Source organism: Condylura cristata, unplaced genomic scaffold, assembly GCF_000260355.1.
Source record: "Condylura cristata isolate star-nosed mole 26May11 unplaced genomic scaffold, ConCri1.0 scaffold00015, whole genome shotgun sequence".
Lineage (NCBI taxonomy): Eukaryota > Metazoa > Chordata > Mammalia > Eulipotyphla > Talpidae > Condylura > Condylura cristata.
The window spans coordinates 27,782,620-27,797,151 of NW_004567116.1; the positions used below are offsets into that span (position 1 = coordinate 27,782,620).

Consider the following 14,532-nt stretch of genomic DNA (forward strand, 5'->3'; position numbering starts at 1 on the left):
GCCCTGCTCCTCCTCACACCCACTGCCCCCTGCTATGCATGTGGGAGAAGGTTGGGTCATCTCGCAGGAGGAGAAGCCTCAACCCCTTCTAGACCAAATACTGCTGGAAATGTCAGGGCTTCTGAGAAGAACAGCCTGATTGCCTTCCTTCCTTTCTAGTGGCACACAGGAGTTATGTCCCAGATTCCCCAATGAAAGGAATCTGGAAAAATGGATACTGGTCTACATACACCTTCAGCTTAGGCTGAACCCATGGCATGACTTGATAACTGGATGTGGATTTGTGTGCTATTTCGTCAAAATTTTCTTTATAGCAAAATATATAGAAGGTTCACCAAACAATGAGTGCAGCCCAGAAAACAAACACCTGGGTAACTACCCTTTAAGAAATTTAGGTTTGTCAGGGAGCCAGAGGCCCGGTTGATGCCCCTTCTTACTCAGCAGTCCACCCGCTCCCACAAAGGTTAGCCAACCACTCTCCTGACTCTGTAGTAATGACTTGCTTTGTCATTATAGTTTTACTGTCTATACAGACATTGCTGAGTACTGCAGCTTAGTTTTTTTGCAGTGTTATATGGGTGGAATAGTCAATGCATTCCTTTGTGTCTGAATTTTTTCACTAAATGTGATATTCACTCATCTTGCTATTGCAAAGTATTCAGTAGGAGTACTTGACAACTATCCATTCTACTATTGAAGGACATTGGGTATTTCTAATTTGAAGTTACATATTATAAATAATGCTACCTTAAATCTTTCTATACAAGTTTCCTGGTGCACATGCACTTTTTTTTTTCCCCCAGTATATTCCTAGGTGTAGAGTTGCTAAGTTATAGAAGCATTCCTTCAACTTAAGTAGAAAATGCCACTGTCTTCCAAAGTAGCATTTTTACTACTGCTGTCTACATGTAAAGTGTCACCCATCCTTTCTTGTGGCAGCCCGAGTTGCTGAGAATCCTCTCCTGGCCATTCCCTCCTCTTAGGAGGGTCTCCCTCTTCTTGGAGGTATTTGCATTCACTGACTAGGATATGCCACAACAGTATCTCATTTCCAAGATAAGATTCAAGGAAGACTGAGTTTGTGAGCATCTTTCCTTGCTTTCTCACTTGCCTACTGTGAGGACCTGAGAACTGCTACAGTCTTAAGAGCTTGGAAGTGGGCTTCCACAAGTTAAACCTTGAGATGATTACAGCCCAGACTAACAATTATAGCCTTGTGAGGTACCCTTGCCTAAAGCACCTGCCTAAGTAAGTACAGGTTCCTGTGAGATAAATGTGTGTTTTAAGCTGGTGAATTTTGGGGTAATTTGTTAATAGCAGCATATTCAATAAAACTTTTAATTAATTTTAGCCATTTTGGAAGCATGAAGTAGGTTTAATAAGTATCTCCTTCATCATTAATGATTATCTAAAGGTTCACTTAGCCACTTGGATTTTTTTTGTGAAGCACCTGCCAAGTCTCTTGTCATTCTCCTATTGGATTATATATCTTTTTGATTTGTACAGAGTCTGGACATAAATCTTAACCTGGATTACCCCTTGAAAATGGGGCCTGTAGAAAGGGCTTTCAGACAGTTTACTTGGAAAATGATCCTATGGAACAAAAGTGGAAAGAGGGAACACAGAAGGCTCTTTCAGGTTGGTCACTGTTGTAAAAAAGTTTATGTGTCACTGGGGCCTTCTGAAAAGTTGTGTAAAATGCACCTCAAAATTATCCACCTGTGTAAGAAAAAGAATATCCTCTAGCGCAGAGCCCTCACTGACCCAAGTGTTCTTGATTGGGTGTTATGTCCTCCGGACCCCACAAGCGATATTCTTAACGAAACCCACAGTGGGACAGCGAAGCAGCACTGTGGCTTCAAAGAGGTGCCACTGAGCTGCTGCAGTACTAACAGTAAAATGGGAGCCAAGATGTGCAGTGTAGCACAAGTACCCAACACAGCCTTTCTCTTGTCTATGCATACTGCAGTCATCTATTTCTTTCTTAGCATCTTTTGACAAAAATATTACTAATTTTAAGGTAGTTGGAGTTCATAAATCTTTTCCTTTATAGTTTGTGGTTTTCTGCATCTTTAAAGTTTTCCTGTATTTTAACCATAAAAATATTCTTTCAGAGTTTGATGTTTGAGGCCAGTTGTTGTGTGATGTCCTAAGCCATACAATGTTTAGCAGCAACCTTGGCCTCACCCAGTTGTACCAGCAGCTCCTCCAAGTCATGACAAAAATACCTCCATAGTCAAATCCCTCCTGGCTAAGAATACTGACTTAAGGCTAATACTCCAGACAACAAAAGCCCAACTGGTAAACTCCATTTGGAACTTTATAGTATTTTAAAAGAAACCACTTCACCTGGTTTAACTAGACACAGGTATGTTTCTCCTTTGACTGTTTGCAAACTCATGTTTATTATGTATATCTCTATTTTCAAGACCAATCTTTTATTTCTAATAATTCTTTAGGAAATAGCTGAAAGGTATTATCTTTCTTCACTGTAATGGGAGAAAGTTTTCAGGGAGTTCAACTTAAGAGACTACACATGGATGTTCAGGGTTGGGAAACTGTTTAATCCCTTTCATGTACCCAAGGAGTGCATATTCATTCAAAGACTACTGGTTAATGATGCCAAGTATTGTTAACAGGTCAACAAGGAACAAGTTGAAAAATAACCTTCAGGACAATGAGAATTGATTTTGAAAGCTTTCCAAACAGTGGTATCAACCATGTGGAAACCATATTGGAGTGAACTGAGGAGCAATAGAATAGTAATAGAAAGAAGCTATTAAAAGTGGATATAGATGTAGAGACAGAATTACAGCTGAAATATATAGTACCAAGGAACAATAGCTTTTATAAGAGGTGAACTATTTAGGAACTTAGAAGACAAATGCTGACAAAAAAGGGTCAACAGACTGAGCACTTTAAGACTCAAAGAAAAGCACTAGGTTCACAAGATGATGCAAAGGATTAACAGTTGCTAGCATTTATTGAACACTTATTACCTATCAGTGTGCTAAATTCTATCTAATTCTCACAATAACCAGGTGACAAGGTGGTTGACATTGCTATCCTCACTTTACAGAGGAGAAAAATAGGCCCAGAGAGATCTAGTTATACCCATGGTTCCTTGGTTTATCATTAGGGTGATGGAGCCTGGAGATTACAACAGTGGAACACTTTCCTTTGGTTGTGGATTTAGGTGTCTCTTATAGAAGCTAGAAGGCAAGGACATGTTAAGTCAAATAGAAAAGCATATCACTTAAGAACTAGGTTTTAAACAGTTAAGAATGAGAAAACTGAGAAAGCATGAAGGTAATCTGGTGTTAGTAAACACTTTTTTAGTAACAGCGACATGTGTGCTTGGGGTTATCTCCAGAAATATCCTGCATTCCAGGAAGGTATGATACTGGGGAGAGGTTTATTTGTGACACTGACAAAAATAATACTGAAAAGACTGATAACTTGATTTGAATGTGTGCAAGGGTTAGAGCTGTCATGGTCACGTGAGATTTCTAAATTAGTGTTTTCAGGGATACACTTATTTTCAGATATTCAAAGATCCCATGTGTTTTTTGTGGAGATAATGTAACTAAAACTGTCTAAGAAGTGATTGAACCATGTAGATGAAATTTATTTCCTTCAAGTTTACTCAAAAATTGTGACCTATCTTTTTGCTTTTAAGCTATTGCTTACTATCAAATTCTTCAAACTTTCTTTTATACCACAAATTCTCCAAGGTTTAAAAGGTTAGGTTTAAGAGGACTATTATCTACTAATACAAGCAAAATTGTAATCTGCTTCTGAAAATATTTTCAGTAAAAAGACACATTAGATTACTACTCTAGGTAAGCACTTGGGATAAGTGTATTTAAAGTTAAGAAATTATCAATTTCTTACCCAAAAGTTTTCATTAAACTTTCCACTTTAGTGTCTCTGTGCACAAAATTTTTATTTTCCCAGATAGTATTTTCTTTAGTAGGGCTATCAAGACAGTATGTCAGGAGAACACCCTTATGTTTATGCTTAAGAGACAGCCACGTTTAATGTGGTGCTGGGACACCAGACCACTTACAGATCATAATCTATTGGTCAGACCTAAATTTATTCCAGTCCTAAATTACATGAATTCCTATATATGTTAATTTAAATGAGAATTTCTCTATTGGAAATAAAAAGGTCACCCAGTGTATTTTATAAGGTGTCTCTTCTATTTATACATAAGAAACCAGATCCATGAATAACCCAGGATATTTAAACAATTTATGAAAATATGTATTAATACTGTCCTTTCCCTATTCCATTCTTTTAAGTCAGCCAACCTTCACTCTCTAGATTAGTAGTAATAAGAACTCTGCAGACTAAATATCTGAAAAATCATTGGCCAAATTGAAATTTGTTGAGGCCAGACTTGTTCAAACCAAGATTCTGGTTAATGTCATATATTCTGTCTATGATACACTGACTCAATTTTTTGTACTGTAAAGGACATTATAAAACATTAACTTTTTCTTTAACCTAAAAACAAATATTTGGTATCTGATATGAAAAACATTTCAGGATGGATCGCATAAACCAAAAATTACCTGTTCTAGCTCCTACAGTCCTCTAACATTCTAAATTTTAAATTGACACAAATAATTTTTAAAAATCTAATACATCAAACACATACTTAAGTATCTCTAGATGTATAATAGTTCAACAAACAAACAGGTGTGACTTCAAGCCTTTGAACACATTACTTAGAAACATTAAGATTTTGGACCCCAATTATTTGAAGATTGCAGACTAGACTATAATGCAACTTGTGTTAATGTGCTGTATAAATCAACCAAAACATAACAGCAGATAGAAGATCTAATCTCACCCCAACAGAAGCAATAAAATCAGAAAGCAAGACTATGTTTTAGTAATCAGATAGCAAACAGCATTGGGATAAAGTGAAAAATTGTTTTAGCTTCTTAGTTTAATAAGCCTGTTCCTCATCGGTATATAATGAGGATAAAGGTATCACAACCAAGTATGAGAAACTGCTTTTTCTTTATTCAGGCCTTAAAAAGAAAATTAACTTTGGTCACATAATACCTTAAAAAAAAATCCAGTTTTACATAGTTTTAAATAGACCAAATGACCAGAGAAATAATTTCTGTAAAAATTGGCCAAATTTATCAAAAATCTAACACAGTGTAATTCAAATTACGTAAAGACTGCTTGGGAGCATAATATTCCAAATATGTGACAATTGCAACTTCATCCCAATAGGTGTGAAAATATTTGCTCCTGCTGATTTGGTCCAAAAGAGTAGAGCTGAATCAGTAAGAGTAAAGTACCTAATCTTTCGCCAACATTTATACTGCTACTAGGCAGCAGAAATATCCATGATGATAGTTCTCTAACAAAATAAAATGAGAGTATTTTTCATGAACACATCACAGTATCAGATAAACTTTGTAAGAGAAAAATACGAATGAACAAAACATATGAAACAGCTATCAAACAAAAAATGTCTCCCCGTAACTGTATTTGAAGGGGTAAAAAGGTGAGATTAGAAGTTTGATACTAATATGAAAGGAAATTGAGTACTGTATTTATTTCTTATTTTATACAACTCTTACTCTTTACAAAAATGGTTATAGTCATGCCCATAAAAGTGTAACCCATGGCATCTGAAAGCAAACACTCTTTGTAATTATTTAAAAGGGCCTTTTTAAAAATTATAATACAAAGGTCTGTGCTCTATAAGCAGTCCTCCACTGTGCATTATAACAATAAGGCTTACTTTTAATACAAAGACTAAGTGTTTGGGAGTTATGAACCACTGGATTTAACAAACATCATTTTATAATTGCTTTTTGCATCTTTTTTGTTTTTGGGATCCTCTACTTCATCAGGATGCTCAGTAGCTTGGAGTTCTTCAGCAGATTCTTCTTTTTCTGACTCTGAATCACTTTCAGAGTCATCTGGACTTTCAGGATCAGGTGAATCATCATCATCATCATCATCTCCAGCCACATCTCCTTCTCCATCATGATCTTCTACCTTAAAACACCAATCAACAGGCTCTTCTTAAAATTAAAGCAATCGCCTAGCACATAAACTGGGAAAGACCTTAACTTTTGTAAGAGTATTAAAAAAGTCTATTCCCTAGTCATTAAACCAAGCTTAGAACTGTATGATGATCAAAGGTGGACAAGAACTAAGGATTCAGGCATTTTCATGCGTGGTTTTATTTTCAGCTGAGGTAATACTGCCTTACAACACAACTGAGGCGTAGGACCGTACGTCTATAAAGATGATGTCACCACACCTATACATTGACACTCGAGTAGGATTCTGTTTGAAAACCACTGACCTGTTCCCACTCCCCTAGTATGAAAACTACAATCTTTTATCTTCTTGAAAGAAATGTTTTAGAAGTAGATAAAGCAATTTAGCCATGGACCCATGTTGATATAGAAAAGTTATCAATGTTTTGGCAAATTATATTACTCTGGAGTAATTAACTAGTAGTTATAATAGGAAAAGAAATGACTTAGGAAACAAATGAGGAAACTCTCCTAAACCAGTATTTACATAAAATATCCTAACTGTATATTGTTCACGTCTACTAAAGATGTACTCTAATAGTCAAGCAGTATTTACATTAAGCTGGCATCAAAAAAACATTTATGAAACATTCATCAAATATCTCTGTTCATTATCTACAAAGACCTAGTTGGGCCTATCAGAATATTTTAAGTAACTATATCACAGAAATCCTGATTGCTAGAGTAATGTAACACAAATTTTATCGAACTGGGAAATATCTTCCCATTTAATGAAAATACATTAATTACTACCTCACTGAAGCCAAGTCCACAATGTCGTCGGTATCTTCCTGATAGTTTACTGTCCATACTTTGCTGATACTGAGATTCCAGTTCTTCATTAATTTTCTTGTCTTCTTCCCCTGCATGTCCAGTGTACTTTGGTTATGTTTCAGTCAAATTAATAAAAACATTTGATTACACAAAAAACCCATAATACAGATGCTATTATTTTCAGGGTTGACTTTTCTGTGACTAATTTTACAATGTATTCTGTGGATAGGTTTCTATACCATCAGTGGTTACTTAATAGAGATTAAAAGATATCTGTGATAATTTCTTTAATAATCCTCTGATCTACAACAGTATTGAAAAACATTTATGCTACATATTCTTGGTCAGTATCAAGAAATATATAGAGTGTAGAAATTTTATTAAATACAATCTAGGTGTTTATTACAAATATCTATGATAAAGATCAGTTTTGTATCAGAGAAAAGTGATTTTTCAGCAGACCAAATGAACTAAAAAGCAGTATAATGTGTCAAGTGTATCAGAGCATGCTAAATAATTTATAAAATTCTATACACTCTGAAATTGGCAAAATGAGGCATAAATTATCAAAATTAAAATATATAGTGAATCAGTAAAAATGGAGACAGTAATCATCAGTTTCTTGGTTAGAGTATCATTGATAAATACTCTAAAATCTTAAAAATAAAGCATTTACTATTATATGATAGATGTAAAATATTTGCATATTCTACATACAATTCAATTCTAATATTTCAATAATACAGTTACAAACAAAATTGAGACTATCCCTAATTATGTACAAATATTTCATATTCCAAATTTAGCACTTCAACTTTTTTTGTGTTTTACTTTCTTACCTGTTCGGAAGTGAGATGTTGATTTGTGGTCTCCTATAACAAGACGACCAGTGTGTTCTTTCTATAAAGCAGAAATTATATCAGAGTGAGGCCACTAATTTAACATAACAGAGTGTCTATTTGCCCAACACTATTCTAGGTTTCTGGGATGTAGTGAAGAAAAAAGACCTACCCCTGTATTTATGGAACTTACATTCTAGCAAGGCAGGGATGGGGAGGGGAAACAGAATCAATAAATATAGTGGCTAGAAGACATTATATTGACTTTATAAATGTGATGGAAGGTAAACCAGAAAATTAAGATCAGTATGTATTTTCTTTCCCTAATAGATCTGTTACATGAATTGCTTTACCTTTCCCACCTTCTCTTTGATGCCTCATTAATATCTCATGGGAGGAATGCAAATAAGATTATTTGGGTAGATAAAAATAACTTATAATGCTATATTACCTTTGAAATATTAAAAATGAAAACTTACCATTTTTATTTGACTACAATGAACAACTAAATTTCAAACTGTTAAGAACTGAATTTAAAACTAAATCTAATTCACTCATGAACTGATTAGGCTACACAATTATTCTCAATATATCAGTTCCAATCTACTCTTCATGGCTAATAATCAAGTTTCATAAGGTAAATAAGTAAAATGTAATTATTTTGATTTAATAATTATTAAAAGAGTGAAGGTGAAATCAAATGATATTGCAGTCTTAAACACAAATTTTTCTATTTTGCAGATACAATCTCCAAATCCAAAGATACTAGTAAAAAGTTTCAGCCATTAATGCCTATTACTTTGATATATAAGGGCATTAATGCTTTAATATGCTGCTGCTTAGATGGCAGAAGATGCTCCATTTTAACAAGAATGAAATAAGCATCATGGCATCAAATTATTTTGATAATTTGATATTTTGTATTAACTTATTAATACAAAAGGATAATTTTGTATTTTGTATTGATCTATTCACATTTTTTAGGTGGGTCTACCTGTGAATAATGAATTACTCATGGTAATTAGCTAGGATTAGAAATATACTTTATGGCTACAAATTATAAATACAGCCTATATATCAGATCAAAGCTGATGGCCTTGTGAGCAAAAAAATGTTAACATATGCTTAACAGCTAGCTCATTTATTAGTAACTAAACTTCTTTAAAAAAACAAAAACAAAAAACAGGAAAATGGTATCCATGTGTATTCAGTTCTTCTTACTTAAAATACACAAAAAGGGCATTTTCATACAAAAAGATATAAATGCATATTGTCTTAATTAAGCTTACCTTTCCTGCACCCATAAGTCTCAAGAACTTTTGTTTTCTTTCTTCATTGCCTAAGTCTGCTGCCTCCCAATTGCTAGATCCAAGCTGGAAAAGAAATTAGCCACTTTCTGTTATCTTAAGGCAGCACTTTTTTATTTTGCAGTCAGAACTCTGGTTCTGAAAAGTTTGCATCTTTCAAAATCACCAAGAGGCCTTGTTAAAACAGACTGCTAGACTACACTCCAAGAGTTTTAGATTTGGTACATCAGGGATAGGGGCATGTGGATTTCATTTCTAACAACTTCCTAAGTGATGCTTACTGATGCTTTGATGTGGGAACCCGACTTTTAGACCTACTGTCCTGGAACCTTGAAAGGCCCTAAACCATCTAGTACTTTGAATCCAGAAAGTTGCCACAGTTATTAGCTGAAGCTTAGCAATATTCTAGACAGAACAGCAATCAGAATCTACCAGACCCTAAAATTTTAGTGTTTCTGAGCAGTTCTACTTATCCACAGAGAAATTGTTTTTTAAAAGTACAGAATAAAATTCAGTCTGTCTTATGAAATGATTCTACTAACCCCTTTGAAAAATCTAATTATGATGGAATCCTAATGGTCACAATTCTCCTCTTATCTTGGAACAAATGCAAGATTTCATTCTAATTCTTTTCTTTTGACCACCATTTACCACCATTTCTCCATGGACAGAACTTGCAGACTGGAAGCAGCAGGTTCCAAAGCATGTGGCTGACTCGGCCAGAGTCCTGTCCCTCTGCCTCCATGTCTTACGGGGACCAGAATCGATAGTATATCCCACACCTGCCATCAAATATGGGATGTATTCCCAATTATGTTAAAGGTGAACAAGAACACAGAAAGATGGTAAAACAGTTTTCCTCATCATGATATTCAAAATATTATACCATCTTTCAAGAAGACATCACTCCTTTGTTGAATGCTTCTAGCTTTCAGGGATTCATAGCTTTCCATTTTCATTCCCATACAGTTGAAAATTCAAAATTTTCATTTCTACACATAATTAAATGAGAAACTGAAAACCGACATTTCATAATTATTTGCAGAATAAGAAAGTGAATGAGGGCAAGCCAATTGCTAGTATATTCTAAACTAACGATGAAGGCAAAATTAGTTATATATGCAAAACTCTTAGACGATGAGTCTGGATTATTTCTGAAATACCTAATGACTTTTTTCAAACCAAGAATCCACAAGAGAAAAAAAGAGAAAGGGCTGAGAAACAAATATGGTATTCTCATTTAGTCACTTGACAGGAAGACCCTCATTCAATATTTTACAATAAGAGCCTAATCCATCCTGTTTTCTAAAAATTTACTCAGTGGTTTGTAAGCAGACAGTGGAGAAAGCAGGTAATATACAAAGGTGACTAGAAGAATGAAACATTCATTGGATTTAGCACCACACTCAAACTTATAATCTAAAAATGAAAATGTTTTCCAATAGTGGAATAAAAGAATCCCCCTTTCAAATCAGAATTGTGAGCAAGTACTTAGAAAAATTCAACTAGTATATATTCATGATACAAATGACAGAAATAGATTTGAAATCTGAAATTAAATATTTTAGTTTCATAAATGACAAGTGATAAACAGCCAGCTATTTTCAGATGCATATCATAAAAATGTGGAATACATATTTGGGTTTGCTATGGTTAAACTCATTACAATTTTAATAGTTTTTCACTTGTACTTCTGAAAATTATTCATAAAAGACTAAGAATATGCAAGAAACAATGATGATCATTTTTCCTATGGAAATGAAAGGTAAATTATTTGTACCTCACAGGACACCTACTTATTGTTCTTTTAAATACCTTTTGGTGGGGAGTTTATATGCTCTCATGGTTTTGGTTATGTAAGTTCCCAATCTTCTTTCCATGAGACAAGTCATCTTGTAATATCTTTTTATAGACCAGTTAATTCTTAATTGGCTCAATATAATTAAAAAAAAAAAAAAGCACCAGTAAAGTTTCAGTTATGATTCTTACTAAATCACTTGCTCTTTGTGAGCCTGATCAGGCATGAAACGTTAACTTCTTAGTTTGAATTCCTTATCTATATATAGCAAGCTTCAATAAGAGTGTCTTAGATGTTGTTATTCTAAAGAACTGCATAGTCTTTTTAAAGTTTACAAATCACTTTTAACTTACATTGTCTTTAGAGTCTCTGTAAGGACACAGAGAAAGAGAGGTTAAGTGACATGCTTTGATCCTCTCACCTTTAGTCCTCTGCTCCTTCCACCTCATATTATACATGATCAAATGGGAGTATGTGATAGTAATTTATGAACTACAGATATAAAAATGTATATATAGCATTAAGTTAAAACAGAGCAACTAACAAAGTTTTTCTCAACTTTACTGAAGGAGCAAATGCCTTTATGTAAATAACCCTGTTATTTACAACTTCTAACCCTAATTTTTTTTTAATCATTAAGTCCTTCTGGTTCTTCCTTATAAAGACCTTAATATACAATGACAAATTCCTTGCCCAAGCAAAGCATTCTGAAAAGTACATGCATAGAAGACTGATAATACTGGTTCTCCACCAGTTACTAAATTAACTTTTACAATTCTCCTACTCCACCAGTTACTAAATTAACTTTTACAATTCTCCTACTCCGTTAAAAGACAGCTTTAACTTCTCCACTCCATCATAAATAGAGAAACCATTTTTAAAATGTCTGCACCTTCAGCATTTTATTATCTTTTAAAATGTTTTTTTACCCTTATTTAACTTGAGGTCAGTGGGCAGTGCTTTACAAGCAATGAATGTTCATTAGTTACCAACTGTTTACCTACTGTTACCAATTCTATACTGTAAATAGCTAATTTTCTACAACTTCAACGTATATTTTAAAAATACATTTTAAATTTCTCTGAAAAGTAAGTACTCAAAGGTAACTTTCAGCTATCAGCAAAAAATTTAAAAATTCCGATGGAGGAAATGACTAAAAAAGAATCACTACCAAAGCACAGGTGAGAATATAAAATTAGCAACATAATCATTTTTAGATGGTGTGTGAAGGTCAAGGCCCTATAACCATCTCCTTCAAAGAGAGGAGCTTATAGGATCCGAAAAGGTCTTAAAGGTCATATAATTTAAAGTGACACCATCAGAAACTGCCGAAAATTACTTAATGCCCTTTAACTTTCTGTTACACTAGCTAATATCAATCACCAAGGGTCTTCTCTCAAACTAAAAGACGTCTCTTCATCAAGCAATCAAGTCACCGTTAAATGCAGGAGAAAAAACAATGCATTTGCTTTGAAAATGGCACCCAGATCATTCAAAATCCTAGCTCAAACTTCTGACAAGTACTGTTACCATAGTAACAAGAAAAAAAAAGTAACAGCCGTGGTAGGGAAAAACAGAAAACAGGAACAGATCTCACTGCATAACCACTCATCCCCAAATCTTGACTGCTCATCTTGATTAATTTCCTAAAATCAATTTCCCTGATGAGTTAATCCGGTAAAAAACCCATCACCCACCCAAAGAGCTGGGTCGTAACACCTCTCATATGCTTCGACTGATGCACTACATGTATTCGGGAGCCTTTTATGGCTCATAGAGTAAGACATGTAAAGCACCGAACTGCTTTACAGAGAACACACATTCAGAAACTGGTAGTGCTTTAAACAGTAACGGAAAACAACAACAACAAAAACTAGCTACTATCCATCATCCTTAAAAAACGACCTCTCCGTGCCCCCTCCCACAACTCCCCCACCAGCGTTCCCATGGCATTTATCCATCGTATGAAGGACGTAGTTTTAAGTTTATTGGTTACTGCAGTCTCCAGGACACTGCGCTAGGAGCTAGGACAAAAATACAAAATGGCCTAACCACCCTAATTAATCACCTTTGAATTCCCAACAACTGGCGGAGCGATAAATATTTAACGAGTCACTTTAAGGAAGAAATGGTTTGCTCTTCACGAGAGCCCGGAGGGGTGGGGGAGGAGACTGAAGAAAGGTAGGTACTCGACATTTAAAACGGGCTTCTAGGTCTCAACGTCTTGAATCTCACCACCACGCGTCAGTACCAATTTACCCTTGGATACAATTTTTCGGTTTAATACCGTCTTGGGTTAGTCTTAATAATACAGTGGAAGGTATATTTAACGCGTAACAGTAAACTGCAAATATCATGGCCTGCCGGAATTTGTTCAAATTCGCACGAATACCTTAACAGTCGCGGGAGCAATTTAAACCTCTCACAGGGAGGGTCTTGCCGACACTACGCTGACTGGAAAGGCCCGACAAAGCAGCCTCATCGGCCCGCAAACAGGCAGTGTGACCCCCTGACTAAGCTCTTCACTTCTCGACCAGCCCTGGATTTCCTTCTTCGAATCTCCTACCGCTAGGCACGTCGCTGGCTCCTAGGTGGTGGGCATCACCAAACCATTCGACCCGAAATAAAGGAGGGAGACATTTCCATTCTTCTGGTTGCACCCGCCTCGGCCCTCCCCAATCAAGCGGCCTCAGGCGCTCCCTCCGTCTTCCTCCACCCTTCCCGGCCTACCCCAACATTTAGTAGGCCTCAACCCTCATTCTCCCCGCCATTGTTATTTACATCGTCGTCTGGGGAGGCTGAACGCTTCACCCCGTGCGGATGGGACTCCCTGGCAGCACTCATCGTTGCGGGGATCCCGACGGGAAATGCCGAACCCACTGCCCGTTCTCCTCAGCCCTGGCGCCAGCAGCCTGCAATCTACCACCGGCCCAAGCAGCGCCACTCCAGAACGCAGAGATCCTCCGGTCCTTCTCCGCCACAGTCGTCACCGCCGTGACCGCTCGTCACCTTAGAGCACTCTGGGGGTTGTAGTTTTCTGGCTCACTCTGTACAGGCCTGAACAAGAGATCTATGTGTGACTAAAACTACAATTCCCATGAAGCCTAGCGGTGCAGTTCGCGTTGTGTGGCGGGAGTGCCCCCTGAGACTCCGCCTTCTTCGGCGGGTGAAGCTTTTCTGCGGGTGGGTATGGCGTTGAGCGTTTGGTATAAAGCTTCGTCGCCACAGAAAGAAGCTTAGACTGGGTTTTCGCGTTTCTGTGTGAGAAACGTCCCCTTCGATACGTACACCCGCCGTAGTTAATCACCTAGGCTTGAGTGTAATGTTTGAGGCTTAGTGAATCCTTACACCTTTCTAAGACAAAAAAACCTTTCAAAAATATGGCTTCTGCTTTCCAACCCTATTGGGTTTCCTATTGCTGGTAGGGAAATTCTGGATAATCAGAGTCGCAGGTTTCTTTAAGATTCTGCTGAGTATTTTGCTGCTTTCCCAGGCTCATGGAAACGAGTTCAATATGGTATTAAGTGCTCGTTAATTAGCTATGTTTAAACTAGGATTCACCCGAGAGAATTCAGTAAGCTTTTCACACGGCTTTGTGTGAAATGGGAGTGACCCTCTCCCATCTCACTGGTGGTGTGGGCATTGTACTTTGGAGGCCCTCACAAAGTGAACGACTGTCTACCCGAAAGCTCTTAATTTTCCCCACATTCTTTGAAAGAGTATTTGAGGTGAAA

At 36.3% G+C, this 14,532-nt stretch overlaps 1 protein-coding gene across 1 annotated transcript; it reads right to left on the minus strand.

The window, feature by feature from the left end:
* Window positions 1-4,883: 4,883 nt before the first annotated feature.
* LOC101623798 (chromosome unknown open reading frame, human C11orf58) lies at window positions 4,884-13,789 on the minus strand. Its single transcript, XM_004683013.1, has 5 exons — window positions 13,580-13,789; window positions 8,983-9,066; window positions 7,694-7,754; window positions 6,834-6,943; window positions 4,884-6,033 (listed from the first exon to the last, which is right to left on the minus strand). The coding sequence occupies exons 1-5, from the start codon at window positions 13,640-13,642 to the stop codon at window positions 5,803-5,805; spliced, it is 549 nt and encodes a 182-aa protein (XP_004683070.1). The 5' UTR covers window positions 13,643-13,789; the 3' UTR covers window positions 4,884-5,802.
* Between the last annotated feature and the right edge of the window lie 743 nt (window positions 13,790-14,532).

What these genes read in the sequence shown, in the direction of transcription:
- LOC101623798 (XM_004683013.1), bottom strand. Translation starts at nt 13,642, where the DNA reads ATGAGTGCTGCCAGGGAGTCCCATCCGCACGGGGTGAAGCGTTCAGCC. An exon ending in AACATCTCACTTCCGAACAG is followed by an intron (nt 6,944 to 7,693) that starts GTAAGAAAGTAA and finishes CTGGACATGCAG; the next exon opens with GGGAAGAAGACAAGAAAATT. An exon ending in GTGGACTTGGCTTCAGTGAG is followed by an intron (nt 6,034 to 6,833) that starts GTAGTAATTAAT and finishes TGGTGTTTTAAG; the next exon opens with GTAGAAGATCATGATGGAGA.